This window comes from Glycine max, chromosome 16 (genome assembly GCF_000004515.6).
Source record: "Glycine max cultivar Williams 82 chromosome 16, Glycine_max_v4.0, whole genome shotgun sequence".
Classification (NCBI taxonomy): domain Eukaryota; kingdom Viridiplantae; phylum Streptophyta; class Magnoliopsida; order Fabales; family Fabaceae; genus Glycine; species Glycine max.
Window position 1 is genome coordinate 33,008,676 of NC_038252.2, and position 15,062 is coordinate 33,023,737.

Here is a 15,062-nt window from a genome sequence, read left to right on the forward strand (position 1 = left end):
ATTTTGTCTTTAATTATTATTAATGTTACATCGTACCACATATTTCCAAAACACTTTTATAAATTATTTTTTCTTTCTATTTTCTTTCTATCATGCTGTTCATTCTTTTATACTTTGATCTCTTTCTTCTCTCACTCTATTGCACATGTGTCTTTAATTTTTGTTTTATTGCAATTATTTGAACACCATTTTCTCAATTGTTGATTAAACCTAATTGTCTCGTTTTTGATAAATTTTGGCTATCTTAGAATTACCTCTAGTTGTTAGGTATGATAGTCAAACTTAAGTTCATTGTAACTATATGTCAATAAAAAACTCCACGGTAACTATACATAAAATATGCTCGACCTAAGTGAATATATTTACGCATCACACTAGTACTGACTCAAGAGGGAGAAGAAAGATAGGAAATTGCCACTATATTAAGGAAGCTATCCAACAAAAGATGGAAGAAAACTTGCTCTAGGATAAGGAGCTTCAACCCTTTCAAAATAATGTGAGAACCAAGTGATTGTCTCAGAGAAAACAAATTAGAGTATGAGATTTTTAGGAGTGACTATTCAAATTCTTAAGGGTTTAAGGGAATGGTTTTAGAGCTTTTCTCTTTCTCTCAAAAAATCTTTTTCTAAAAACATTTCTCTTCTCACTTATCTTCTAAAGCCCAACTGTAAAGCCTAAAACATAAGGGAAGCAACCAAACTCATCCACAATAACACACTTGCTATTTCTCACTAATTAATTATTTTCACATCGACCATAGAGAAGTAATAGGATTTCCTCGTAATTGTAAAATCTGGATAAGATGTTGATACAATGAAAGAACCTAGTTAGGAGCTACTATCAAACAGTCCATTGGTTTAATCCATTACAATTAGATAACAAAGAAGCCATGGTGTTACTAATACTAACAAATGCTTTATTTGGAATATTAGTTACAAGAGACCTGCTATTTGGTACGAAGGCATCTAGCGCGAATTATGTACGAAAGTATTTGTTAACCTCTGATTGGATAAAATTTAGTTAAAAAATTTAATATAAAAAATGAAATTGGTTGAAATAAGGGGTGTAATTATCATATAGAGGTTTTGTGCCATTCATGCCTAATTTTTTCGTACAATCTAACATTTTCCTAATTACAAAGACATAAAGTATGTCATTTGCACTTTTTTAAAGAAAAGAAGAAAGTTACTTGATGGCATTGACCAAATGGACTCAAAGTCTCAAATCCTTTAAAAATGTTTAAAAAACAAAATTTATATAAAAAAAATCAGCGGTAAAGTTTGTTCACATTAAAAAAAAACTCATTTTTGTATTTAATTAATATATTAAACTTAAATGGAAAACTACTCCTTCACTAGTTGAGATTCTTGAGAGAGAGAAAGATAAAAAATTATTCTTTTTAACTTTTTAACAAGCATTTTTCAAGTAATCTTTTTATAACGTCTAAAAATATTAACTATATCTCTTGGTTCCCTTGACAAAACTTTAAAAACCAAATAAAATGAGATAAAGATAGTAGTACTTTTTATTATTAATAATTAAAACTTATTAAAAAAAATTACACCAATCTACCTATCTATCCAATAGATTCCACTAATACCAAATCTAATTTTCCATTAAACTCCAAAATGAATATGGTGTCAAGTCTAGTAAGATACATAGCCAATGACATTGCCGTCACATATCTCTAATCCCAACACTAATGATGCATTTTTTTACCATTGGCTATACACAACTTCCCTCAACTTTTTGTTCACTAAAGTCAATTTTCTTCTTTGCTTCCACTTGTTCTTCAGCAAACTCACACAACCACCTGAAAACTGAATCACAACCCTCTCTTCTTCTCTTACTCTCTCTTTCTCTTTGGTATCATCATTCATCACCACACAAGAGAAAAAAAAAAGAAGAAAGAACAAATAAACCTTTTTTTTTTAAGAGAAAGAAAGAAAGAAAAGGAAAAATAAAGTTTTTTTTTTTTTTTTTTAGTTTTTCGATGGACCCGAAGTTCATCGGAAAGCCGCTGGCGATGGTGGACCTGGACCGGGACCGGATGTCGGAGCGTGGGTCCCACCACCGGCGTTCCCACTCCGACACCTCCTTCCGCTTCGCTGCCAACTTCGACGAGCTTCTCCTCTTCGACCCCTCCGACCTCGACATCTCCGGCCTCCCGTCGCCGCTCCCTCTGCCGTCGCAGGGCGCCGGCGGCGTGGTTCCGATGTCCGTCGTCTCCGAGGAGTCTGGCGGACGGCCGAGGCGGTCCGGGGCTTCCGCCGGCGGGCACCTGCGGAGTCTGTCGGTGGATTCTGACTTCTTCGATGGGCTCGGGTCCGGCGTCGGCGGCGATGAGAGAGGTGCCGGGAATGGCGGCGGCGAGCGGCACAGCAACTCGATGGAGGGGTCGTCGACGACGTCGTTTGAGGCGGACTCGGCGACGATGATGGATGGCATGAAGAAAGCTACGGCCCCTGATAAACTTGCTGAGCTTGCTCTTACGGATCCCAAAAGAGCTAAGAGGTTATTTTTCTTTCCTAAAGAAATTAATAGTGATAAATTTAAGTGCAATTTAAATTGTTTTTGTGTTTTCGACCATAATCATGTCATAAACTTTTGATTTTAATGTTATGTTATTTATTTTTGGAATTGGTAGGTTTAAATAAGTTGTTTCTGCTGAAAACAATATGGTTGCAAATTATATGAAGCTTTAAGCTTTAATGTTGCCATAAGCTTTAAGTTATTCCTCTTCAAAAAAGAAAAAAGCTTTAAGTTATTATTATATGATTGGAGACGGCGAAGAGTTTAAGTGTGACTAACCTCGGACTGAGAAATAGTCTCGTAGTTGGCTTACAAGACAAAAAGTTGTAGCGACATTTTGGGGTCCCACCAAATAGCCAAAGACATTATTATTATTACTATTACTAAGGGTTGTTTTTATTATGAGAAAACTGGGAAAGAAATCTTGGTTGGATGCACTGATATTGGTTTGGAATGTTGTGTGCTTGCAGGATTTTTGTTAGTTGGAACTGGTAATGAATTAGATTTAGTTTTTGTGTGTGCTTTTTTAATTTTGTAATTTATAATTTTATATAGGTTGTTTCTGCTGAAAATAAGGTGGTTACTGGTTAGGAATTACAGTATTCTTTATCTTTTTAAGTTTTGTTAACGGTGTTTGGACTTTGGATTGTGGGAAAACTGGGAGAAGATGATTGGTTTGGTGCACTGATGTTGGTTTGGATTTGGGATGTTGTGTGTTTGCAGGATGCTTGCTAACAGGCAATCTGCTGCAAGATCTAAGGAGAGGAAGATTCGTTACACAAGTGAGTTGGAGAAGAAGGTGCAGACTCTTCAGACTGAAGCAACTAACCTTTCTGCACAGCTTACCATGCTTCAGGTGCGTCCTTTCCTTTTCGTTTTGCATTTATAAGTCCTAATTTTGAAGATGAGTAAACATGAATTTGGTGACTTGTTCTTGTCAGTGTTTGATGGAGCCCCCCAACACACTAAGTATGATGTATGTTTTTTTTTATGCTGATTTTGAGTTGTGTGGTCACAGGCTCATAAGTCACAACAGTTTATGGATCCCACACATTATCAAGGCCCCTTTCTTTAAATGCAAAATTTTTGCCAACATTTTTTGTTATATGATTATATCTATAGAATTGTCCTTGGTTTGACAAAAGTTAGATTAAATTACTCTCTATCTCATTCCTAGCATTTTGTTCATATTACAGAAGGCCCTTTGAAAATTATACCCTCCTCATCTGATTTTTTATATTCTTTATGGTTACATGTCAAAGAAAAGAAGAAGGTTGTTTCTTTAATTTTATAAAACATGGAGGTGGTTTGCAGAAATTTACTGTTGCATTTGCTCTTATGACACAAATCTCTTATCTGATAAAGGACCAAATAACCAGAGAGTAGACCTCAACACTGGATAGCCATTGCTTGATATATATCTTTGAATGTCGTCTCAAACCAGACACATTTTTATCTTATATTTAGGCAAAAAAATAGTGTTCTGTAAGATGATGACCTTGTCAATGATTAAACCTGTGACTGCTATATCACAAATACATTATAGGCTTCATTTTGATTATGAAAAGATAAGCATGAAATGTCTCTTGATGCATTGGTTCCAGTCATATGAGAAGTAATAACTGATAATTCAATGCTGGGTTTGTAAATTGAACTGAGTATGATATTCAAAGGTTCAAAACTAGTCATGTAATACCGGGTATAATTTGATGCCTTTTAGCCCTGTTTATTTATCTGTAGTCTGTACATGTTTACATAACTGATTCCATAACATGGTAAGTTGAAAGTAAAGAAGAATTTGGTAATCTAACATATGCACAGCAATTAGAAAAAGAATAAAAGAATTGTAATAAAAACATGTGTATATCATTTAGAAAGAAGAATTTGGGTTCCAAAAAGTTTGAGGACTGCAATGTGGATGCATGCAACATATTTTTAAAATCTGATGTATCTGATGCATATAATATAATTGTGAAGATGTATCTATGTAAGTAGTATGGATGCTAATAAATAATAGTAGAATCACAGGGCATGTGGATCAATCAAGTGTTCCTAATATATTTACTGAATACTGTTGTAGCCCTTGTAGGCTTATATCAGATTATGATTCTAGATTAGAGGAAATTTTTCTCCAGTTAATAGCTGTGTAAGAATCTTCTCAGGGTGATGTGTTTTTGTTGAAGTGATGTGTTTTTGTTTTTCTCTTTCTGTAATAGGATATCTTGGTCTCTTATATATTTCTTCTGCTAAAAATAATGAGACAATGACTGTTCCTAACTAATGTAGTAGCATTAAAGGAAAGTAATTTACAATATACTAAATTAGTGACTAGAATATAGAAATTGTAATTATCCAGGTATCCACCAGTAGCTCTTGCCACTATCCATAAGAGCAAGACTCTTTGAGTAAGATATTACAGATTCAAAACTCAAATTGGTGTGCTTTTGCATAGTTTGGCTGAATTCAATCAAATGATTCTGACTATGTAGTATTACTATCTTAGTATTTTAGCTAAAGTCAATTTTGTATGCATGCATAATAAGGGAAATAAGAAAAAAACATCAAATTTATCAATATCTCATGATGCAGAGAGACACTACAGATTTGACTGCACAGAATAAGGAGCTCAAACTGCGCTTACAGGCTTTTGAGCAAGAAGCACAGCTTAGAGAAGGTAGGCATCGTTTCATATTTGTTTATTCCTTAAAAAATGGACATGTTCTGTACCCCTTTATCAGTCATTTCATATTGAATTGGATGAATAAATAAGGTTCAATCATTACTTCTTTGTTGTATGAACATTATCTCATGAATCTACATGTGTCAATTTCACCTCTTTCCTATGTTATGCATGAAAGAATTGGTGAATCCTAATGCATGTTTTTCAAAACAACAAAATATTTTCAAGTCCAGGAAAAAATATTGCTTGAAATTTGTCAAGTTGTTTTTCATTTGTTTGTTTCATATTTAAGTAATGCACGAATATCAATCAACATGGCTACAATATGTGATTGCAGATCTCAATGAGGCATTGAAGAAAGAACTGCAGCGCCTTAGGGTACAAAGTGCTTGCTGGGGTGCTATGACTGGTGGTAACCCTTCTTTTGGTGGGATATTCAACCAGTTGGCTTCCCAGTTAGCCATGCAACAGTTGTCTAATTCTGTGCCCCATCAGCACCAGACACAACACCAGCCACAGGTTGGCATGCCTCCTCCCCCCTCTGGACAGAAGCACCCTAAGTTCATGGACTTCAATCAGCAGAAGTAGCTAATAATAGTTGTAGCAGTAAATGATTGATTACATGCAATATTCATCACAAGTAACATCCTGTGCATATGAATGTATAACTAACTGGTGAGACTTGTGAAGGATATATTGTGCAGTTCAGTGTCTTTAGTCATGTGTTGTTTATCTTTAGTTCTAGGATATGTGTACTTTCTGCAGTTCTAGGTGAGAAGCATAGCCTTTGAAATGTAAGCGTCATAGCTCTTGGGTGAATGAGGGTAACATAAAGGTGTAGAAAGACTAGTTGATAATAGTATAGATGGTGAATGAAGTTTATTAACTAGCTTCTGGACTTAAATAGCATGCTATATATGTTAAAAGTTAAAGCAGAAAGCATCTTCTCGGTATGCCTTGCTTTGTAAGATTATTAGATCAAAACCTTTCTTTTTTAATCATTTAGCATGATGAGAATGTCAACGTTGATTTTTAAGATTTTCATTTAAAACCACTGTTTAGGGAAACAAAATTATATAAAATGCATAAATTGATTTAATTAGTTTGGTGCTATTTCAAAATACAAGTACACTGAACCGAAATGTCAGGCTAATGGGGCCTATGGGCTATGGGCAGTAGTGTTTTATTTTAGTAAATAAATCTTACAATACTAAAATTGGATACAGTTCTTTATCTTTTCAGCGACCTCACAAACGTACAGAATATTATAATGAAAGAATTTTGTTTTATTTTATTTTCTAGCTTTTAAGAAACAATGCTCTTCACCAACACTGATTGGCAGTTTTGGCACACATACATATTATATATATGTATATATAAAATTAAAAATAAAATAATTTATTCAAATATTATTTTTTTTATTATTAAAGAAACTTAAGGATTAAATGGACTCCATCACTTGGATCTCTTAAAAAATATTGAGAAAACCAAATATATATTTAAACATCCCACCCACCTTTTTCCCCCCTAAACTTTGTCCTTTCTTCTGTCAATGAATGAACCATAACCTTTTTTCCTGTCTTTTTGTCTTTGTCCACATTTCCCATGTCAGCAACAGTTTCTTCAAACTTTGAATTCAATCAACAGGGAGGCAATAGGAATTTCCTCATAGTAAATAATATATGTCGTCGCTACTAATATTGTTGAAAGCTATATTAAGAATTTTACAAAAGACATAATAAGATATGACAATTTTTTTTTAAAAAAGCCACTCTTGATGATATATTTTTTTGCTCTACAAAACCACTCATGAAGGAGTTCCCTTATACTGAGAAATCAAAAAAGAAAACCAAAAGCTTCTAAAGAATATGATCTTAAGAACAAAATTAAACAAATCCATCGAGCATGCTCAACATCTCAACCAGCATAGCCCACATATCCCTTTCACATTACTGATAAAAAAAAAAATCCCTTTCATATTTGCATAACAAGGCAAGTAAGTTCAGTGATATTTAAAGATTAAGAAACCTTGGATACTCAATCAGTTTTGTGGATGCAAGGGCCTTCGACAATAGCATCAAATTGCTTCACCCTTTGTCCTCCGGCCGCTTTCTTCCGCTTCTGTCATTCTCAGTGTCACTTTGATCCGAACTTGCTGATTCTGCATCTGAATCTGATGAATCAGAACTACCTGACTCATCTTTCTGTTGTTGCTTGATAAGACACGGCATATTCTTCAAATACTAACGTAGGTTCTCAGTAAGACCACCAAGACCAATGAATGTAAAGAAGTTAATGCAGAACCGTGTGTTTTTTGGATTATCTTTTGGAAATATGGATTCATCAAAAGATTCTTACATTGTTGGATCATTTAACCGTTCATTTAGCAGCCCGATTCCAAGATGTTCTGATATTTCCTGGAAAATAGTCTTAAGAAATATACGTGAAGAAGTTGTATCATCTTCAGTCAAGCGTATATATGACAAAACATGCCAAGGTAGAGCATCTGTGCCAAATAAACAAGCGAAAAACTTTGCCACGTTATGCAGTTTATTTGTTTCAAGTCGGTTAATCATTGAGTACTGCTGCAAAAAGCACTTTTCGAGATTTTCTTGGTGTACTTTGTTGATCGTGCAACATTCCAAAATCATAACTTTGCCACATCTGCAAACACTGCTCGAGAAGACTCTAATATCAGAGATAGGTTTTTCTCTTGTCTGCAACATTCCAAAATCATAATGCACAATTCCATCTCTTGGCCAGGCTCTAGCTTAATTTCCAGAAGCTTATGACCAGCTTCCTCTAAATCAACACTAGACATAATTGCTGAGTATTTTGTCTTTCGAAGATTGACAAGATTTGTCTCCATTTCATCTTTTATCTGCATATGTTCTTCTTCCTCTTCGTTGTCATTGTCTGACTCATCAGCATCCAAGCCTTCCTCATCATCATCCTCAGATTCCTCACCCAGCATTGATTTCTTCAACTCTTTATAACGCTTTTCTTATTGCAAATAAGTCTTCAATCAGAAACTGAACGCGTTTGTCAATCTCTCCTTAATGAAGAATTCAATGAAAACTCTCAAAGATGCCATGAAGGCCTTTGGGTGAGAGATCCCGCAGTATTGAGACACAATCTGTGACAAAACCAACCGCTACTTCTACACTGTCATCAATAGGTTTCTCGAGTAAAACCGTGAGTAGCTCCAGAGCAATGATCTTACGAGAGTCACTTGCTAATTCACGAGATGTGCCATAAATTTAACAGCTGCTAGCCTGCTAGTAATTGAAGCTTATAAGCTCTCTTTAGCTGCAAAACAATTCGTCTCAACAAAAGATTCCCCACTTGAGGAAACTCGGTGTTAACGGCAGCAGTCATGGCAGCAAAAACATCGGTAAATCTCGGAGAGACGCTGTCTGCAACTTCATACATGATCGACAATAAAAGAGTTCCCTTCCTCTGATCAGGTTTTCTGAAAACAATTCCGGAATTATATGCTTTATATGAGTAGCATTAACTTTGTTTACAATCCTTTTTCAATGCATTCCACCTTAATCTTTGATATTCTGCACTACTTTTATCCTGAACTTCTTTCATCATCTTAAAGGGGGGAGCTTAAACACCTCCAAGTATTGTTGCATGTCCTTGAGTATTTGCATCTTCAACCATTCTTCTGTTTCCATCCTCTTGCTTCCTATCCCTATTCCCATCACTGTTCTCCCTGCGATAGAATAGTGGAAGGAGGGGGCAGAATTGGCACAACAACTTGATAAATGGGTCCTCACCTACGTTGTTTGAGGTGGACCTCAATAAACTTATTGATCTTGCTCATATGTATCCAAAGAGAGCTATAAGGTTCTTCTTTAAAAAAAATTAACACTAATAAAATTGAGTGCCATAAATTCTACAATTTTGTGTTTGTGACCTTAATCTTGTTATAAACTTGATTTGATTCTTATGTACACATCTTTTTATAGTAAATTGATATATATTTTTAAAAATCTTTTATTGTCGAAAAAGCAACCTCTTCTAGTGCAATTCTGTTTGTATTTTTTATTTTTGGGTAAAGGGTTAATTGATGTCGCATAAGCATAATATTCTTTTTTTTAGACTTTAAGTATGAAACAAAGTGAGATAAAAATACTTTTATTTTTAATTAATATTTATTAAAAATTATAAAATTCTCAAAATTTTTAAATAAGCAAAACTCAAAATTTTCAAAATTTACCTACCTATTCAATAAATTCTCCAAATGATTTATGGTTTTCAATAAATTTGAAAGTGAATATTTTGTCAACTCTAGTAACATAGCTATTGGCCATTAATTATTGTCATGCATCTTAATCCCCACACTAATGATACTTTTTTAGACCATTTGTAACACCCCAAAAATAGAACACCGGTGATAATATCACTTATTATTATTATTATTATTATTATTATTATTACCTAATGTGATGCTATTTATTTATGTTTTTTACTCTACATTATGTGTTTTACACTTAGGGGCACATGATCCTCTTAGGCCCAATATGGGTTAAAGAATGGAGTAAGTCATAGTTAAGAGAGAAAAGCCTCTTAGGCCCAATAGAAGGTCCATGATCTTCTTAGAGCAAGTACTAAAACCCTTCCCTTTCTCTTACCCCTCTCGTAAGTTGTAACTCACTTGAAAAAGATAAGGAAAGAAGGAAGAAGGAGAAAGGAGTAGAAGGAAGAAATATCAAGGGAGACCCACACCCCACCCACACTCTTGACATTATTGAGTGAGTACTTCCTATTCGTTTCCTTCTTCTTCTTTTTTTTTCCTTTTGAACATGTATTATATTGTTTGATTTGGGAAAGTTTGGTTTGAACCCTAACTTGGTAAATTTGGGAATTTTATTTGGGTTGCATGATTTATGAGTTATTAGATGTTTGTTTGGTGTATTAATGCTTGATGGACCATTCATGTGTCTTTTATGATGTTTAGAACTGGTTGGGAAGTCATTAATGGCCTAGAAATTTCTAAAATTGAAACTCCCTACATTTTGCCCAAAAATTAAGCTCTACACTAAGCCTGGGATTTGTGAGGCTTAGCTTAAGAAGCACAAATTGAAGATTTAGCTCTAGGGACTTAAGGCTAAGCGTGAAATTTTCTCAATCTTAGCATGGGCTTCAAGCTAAGTGTAGAACTTCTCAAGCTAAGTGTGAGAGAGGAAGTAAAGGGCTTGAGCATTCTAAGCTTGAAGCTAAACGTGAGAACATTCTAGTTGGAAGCTTCGAAACACTATATTTTTTGTTTTTCATCCTTAATCACGCATAACTTTCTTTTAAATTGTATCTCACTCCTTAAAGACACTAAATTTTCACGCACAATGGAATGTTAATTGTGTTTCTTTTGAATGAATTGAAGAAGGACACCAACCCTTTTGATACTATAATTGTTGTCCAAATGTCTTAAAAAGGAAGATGCATGCAATAAGATTTGAGATGCCTTCTTTGGATGATCGGTGGGGTTCTGTCACTTCTCATCCCAAAAAATGTGGTAAAGGCTCCTCGAGTCAGAGGGTGAAATAAATGCAAGGTCATGATATGAGAACAAGGGGGGACACTACTTGGAAGTTTAAGTTCAATACTTGTCATAGGACAAAAAAGACAAAGAAAGAAATGATGTTAAGCATACAAAACTTGATGTCTAAGTTTATGTTTATGCTTTTGTCAATGTTGAAGTGAAGCTACCTGTAAGGATGTTCACGAGTATGAGCCACTCAAATTGACCCAAACACGTTGGATGTTTAATGTGTTTTAGTTGAGCCCAAATCAATCCATTCAAACTACTTAACTTTTGGGCTGTGTCACAAGATTTTAATTCTTGCACTCACTGACCCGACCCATGAACATCTTTTTAATATTAAATTATTATATATATATATATATTTCATAATATATATTTTTAAATTAAAAATTAAATAATAAAAATATTATTATTATTAGACTAATAGTTGTAGTAGTGGCTAGTGAGGACAACATAATACACTTACACACATTTATTTTAACCCTGACATTCTAGATTAAAAGACATTGATGGAGTTTTTATGCATTTGTTTTTATTTTATTCTTTTATATTAACTTATAAATTTGGGTAAAGGATGTGTATCCCCATCCTACTACCTTTATGTTAAATTTAGGTGTATTTTAATAAAATTTTAGCTTTTAAGAAAAATACTAGATTTAAATAAAAAAAACCCATTTGTGAATGAGTTGGTTTGGGTTGGGTATTATAAAAAAATTCAAAATATTAATCCAACCAAACCTATTCAAAATTTGATTGGATTAAGTAATGAGTTTCGCCAAATCTAACTCAACCTCGCTTGTGAACTCCCCTAGCTAGCTATATGTTTATGTTGCTTCCATGGATTTTATAAGTATATGGGGTCATGTCTAGCACTTGCTTAGACCGTGTCCCATTAGTTTAGATTTCATGTTCTAGATTGAGTAGATTATGGAGAATGAAGACTCTGGTCATGCAGATGTTATGTTTTTGTGAATTAATGTCTTTGGCTTATTACTTTTTAGACACTTAGTTATGTAATTATTCTTTTAGTATAGAGTTTCTTATGTTGGAAAATGTCCTTTTTGATATGTATATGATGATGTTACTTGACAGTAATATATTTTTAATTATTCACATTTGATGTTAAAATGTAATCTAAGGGTAATACCCTTAGGATATTACAGCATTGGCTAAGGGGTGTTTGGATTATGGGAAAATTATTGGTTTGATGCACTGGTGTGGGGTTGGATTTGGAATATTGTGGGTTTGCAGGATTCTTGCTAATAGGCAATCTTCTGTACGTCCCATTAAAGGAGATGAAGATTCGTTACATAATTCTGTGGAAGAGGGTGCAGAAGCTTAAGATTAAATACGCTAACCTCACAGCAAATATTGCCAGGCTCCGGGTATGTTCTTTCCTTTCCGTTTTTCATATTGATGATGAATAAACATGAATTTGGTAAATTGTTCTTGTCAGTGTGTGATGGAGCCCTGCCACTAACGGTGGTGTAGATTTACTTATGCATAGAAATTAGGAAAAGAATAGCATTGGTCATGAAAACATATCTATAGCGTTTAGAAATTAGAATTTGGTCCAAAACAAAATTGAGGACTAGAAGACTAATAATTATGCTGGTTTGTTATCCTTTTGTTTGGAAAGAGTCATGGCTAATAAAAGAATCACATGGTGATCTAAATCAACTACAGATCATATATATCATGTATCAAAATCTTGAAAAATATATGCACTGAATACTCTTGTTGGTTGCATATCAGTTTACAATCGTAGATCCCCTTTCTTTTCTTTTGATTTAATGAATTCGGAAGTTGGCTTCCTTGTTGGGTGTTTGTAAGGATGCCAACCTAGTCGGGGTCACTGCAAGCGCTTGACTCAGCCTCTCTCCTCCTTTAGCCTTAAAAAAATAGTTTACAATTGTAGATGAGAGGACACTTTTCTTTGGTTAATATAGTTGTGTCAAAATCTGGTCATACTTTTAGTGCAAATGGTGAAGGTGGGTTGGGATGGGTTATGGGTGATTTTGTAATCAAACTCCCATGTTGCATCATATATCTTTAGTTTTATCATCAGTACTATCATTGAATATCTTCTCTATTTACATGACTTGAGTGTTTTTGTTTTGAACAAGCAAATACACTGTACAATAATCTCATTATTTTTACACAGAAACATAATGCAGACTTAAATCCTACCTATATAGTTTTTCCAAAACTATTTTACATCATTGAAGTAGGTTGGCTTGTTTAATTACATTACAAATTCAAAACTTAAATTGGTGCTTTTTCATCATGTGACTCATGGAAGATGAGTGGTTCCCACCACTTGAACGTATCTGACACCCACCCTTAAGGCTTAACAAAGTTTATCAAAAAATTCTATGTAGCATTACTCTCTTAGTATTTTTGTTAAATTCAATTTTGTACACATGCATAACAAGGAATAGAAGAGAAAATCAGCTAACTTATCAATGTCTCATATGATGCAGAGAGAATGTATGGATTCAGATGAAAGGATTAAGGGGCTGAGAAAGATCGTAGAGGCTCTGAGGAAAGAAGCACAGTTTAAAGACGGTGTGCATCATTTCGTATTTGTTTATGCCTTAAAAAATTGAATGTGATGTCCCCTTTTTATCAATCAATTCATGTTAAATTGGATAAAGAAATAAGGTTCAATCAGTACATAGGTAAATCTGTTTTATGAACTTCATCTCATGAATCATCGTGTGTGTCAATTTTACCTCTTTCCTAAATCATGCCTATGAAAGAATTGAGGAACCCTAATGCACATTTTTCAAAACAAAAAAAAAAATTAAGTCTAGGGAAATTATTATTGCTTGAAATTTGTGAAGTTGCAGATTTTTTCATTTGCGTGTTTCAAATTTAACGCATGAATATAAACATGGCTACAATATGTAATTGCAGAGGTCAGTAAGGCGCAACGGGAAGAATTAAAGCGCCTTAGGGCAAGAAATGGTCGTTATGGTAGACGTTCCTCCCTTTGAGCAACCTTTCAATGGACAAAATTGCTCCAACTTGATGAACATCAATTAGCAGAAGTAGCTCATAATAGCAGTAGTAATTTAATTATGAGTTTGTGTGTGGTGAGACTTGTGAAGGGTACATTATTATGCATTTTAGTGATGTTTATTTTCTCTAATTCTGGATTGGAAGCACAACCTTTGAAATTTATGTTTTATAGCTTTTTGGATGAATGAAAGTAACATTTCTTTTGAAGATAAGAATGAAAGTAACACAATAAAAATGTTGAAAGACTAGTTGATAATACTGTAGTAATTAGCTTTTGGAATTAAATAGCAATAATTTTGGAAAGCATCTTCTCAGTACGCCTCGGCTAGGGTTCTAATATTGTAAGTTCGAAACTTTTCGTATTTTAACCATCTAGCTAGCATGATGAGAATGTCAACATTAATTTTCGTGCTTATCTTCATGATTTAAGTACATTTTATTTATGTTCTATTAGTGGGTAAGCTTGTTTGATTGGTAATGGGACAAGAAAAGATAGCCTGCTTTTAGTATCCTACTAAATTATTCAACTTTAAATTTTTTTCATCAATAAATATTAATTATTAATTTATTAGTAAAAGAAATTTAATTCACAATTTTTTAACCACACAATCAATCTTATATAAAAAATTAAAATATTCAAAAATCAGAAATATAAATAATAAATATAATTATTTTAAAATATAAAAAATTAGATTTAACTGTATTATTTATTCAATAGATTGTATTAAGAAGAATTCATCAAGGACTATGTTGTTAGCCTTGCTCGAGAATATATATATATATATATATATATATATATATATATATATATATATATATATATAATTTACATTTTTTAGTACGAGTAGATTAGCAGCTAACATGATAAGTTTTAGAAAAAAATAAGAGTCATTTTGTTTTATTATAATAAGATTAATATAAGGATGTTGCACTAAAATCATTTATTTCTTCTCTCACATCCCTAACTAGCATTAAAAATTTTAAACATCATATATTTTCTCCTCTCTTATCCGCATTACTTTTTTAATCTCTCTCCTCTTCCATCAGTTTACAATATAAATTTATCATCAAAATCGATATATTTTCACTTACTTTTTAAGTGAATATGTATAATATGAGAATCTGTATATTATGAAAATGAATATATATTTCAATTTAATTTTTAGAGAATAATGTATAATCAGATGCATTTACATGGGGATCAATTTTTTTTTTTTTTAAATTTCAGCTACATTTACGTGGAATCAAATTTATAGTTTTTTATTTTATAAA

The 15,062-nt window shown here is 33.3% G+C and overlaps 2 protein-coding genes and 1 pseudogene across 3 annotated transcripts; 2 read left to right on the plus strand and 1 right to left on the minus strand.

Moving 5' to 3' along the window:
• The first annotated feature begins 1,604 nt into the window (after positions 1–1,604).
• On the plus strand, positions 1,605–6,165 carry BZIP130 (putative bZIP domain class transcription factor). Its single transcript, XM_003548075.4, has 4 exons — positions 1,605–2,514; positions 3,256–3,388; positions 5,122–5,206; positions 5,550–6,165. The coding sequence occupies exons 1-4, from the start codon at positions 1,703–1,705 to the stop codon at positions 5,798–5,800; spliced, it is 1,281 nt and encodes a 426-aa protein (XP_003548123.2). The 5' UTR covers positions 1,605–1,702; the 3' UTR covers positions 5,801–6,165.
• A 1,735-nt stretch (positions 6,166–7,900) lies between these two features.
• LOC100778411 (pre-mRNA-splicing factor cwc22-like) lies at positions 7,901–8,982 on the minus strand (annotated as a pseudogene).
• Positions 8,983–9,760: 778 nt separating this feature from the next.
• On the plus strand, positions 9,761–13,997 carry LOC112999764 (transcription factor VIP1). 2 transcript variants are annotated; one of them, XM_026126041.2, is made up of 4 exons: positions 9,761–9,975; positions 12,059–12,151; positions 13,250–13,334; positions 13,686–13,997. In XM_026126041.2, exons 2-4 carry the CDS (start codon positions 12,062–12,064, stop codon positions 13,763–13,765), a joined length of 255 nt encoding a protein of 84 aa, XP_025981826.1. In that variant the 5' UTR covers positions 9,761–9,975; positions 12,059–12,061; the 3' UTR covers positions 13,766–13,997. The 2 variants fall into 2 exon arrangements, with proteins under 2 accessions (XP_025981826.1, XP_025981825.1); XM_026126040.2 differs by having other exon boundaries at positions 12,018–12,151; positions 13,686–13,952.
• The last annotated feature ends 1,065 nt before the right edge of the window (positions 13,998–15,062 follow it).

Bases quoted from the DNA above. Each gene is read 5' to 3' on its own strand.
- BZIP130 (XM_003548075.4), top strand. From the start codon at position 1,703: ATGATGCATTTTTTTACCATTGGCTATACACAACTTCCCTCAACTTTT. The intron at 2,515-3,255 runs GTTATTTTTCTT...GTGTGTTTGCAG, and splicing joins GATCCCAAAAGAGCTAAGAG to GATGCTTGCTAACAGGCAAT. The intron at 5,207-5,549 runs GTAGGCATCGTT...ATGTGATTGCAG, and splicing joins AGAAGCACAGCTTAGAGAAG to ATCTCAATGAGGCATTGAAG.
- LOC112999764 (XM_026126041.2), top strand. From the start codon at position 12,062: ATGAAGATTCGTTACATAATTCTGTGGAAGAGGGTGCAGAAGCTTAAG. The intron at 12,152-13,249 runs GTATGTTCTTTC...CATATGATGCAG, and splicing joins CAAATATTGCCAGGCTCCGG to AGAGAATGTATGGATTCAGA. The intron at 13,335-13,685 runs GTGTGCATCATT...ATGTAATTGCAG, and splicing joins AGAAGCACAGTTTAAAGACG to AGGTCAGTAAGGCGCAACGG.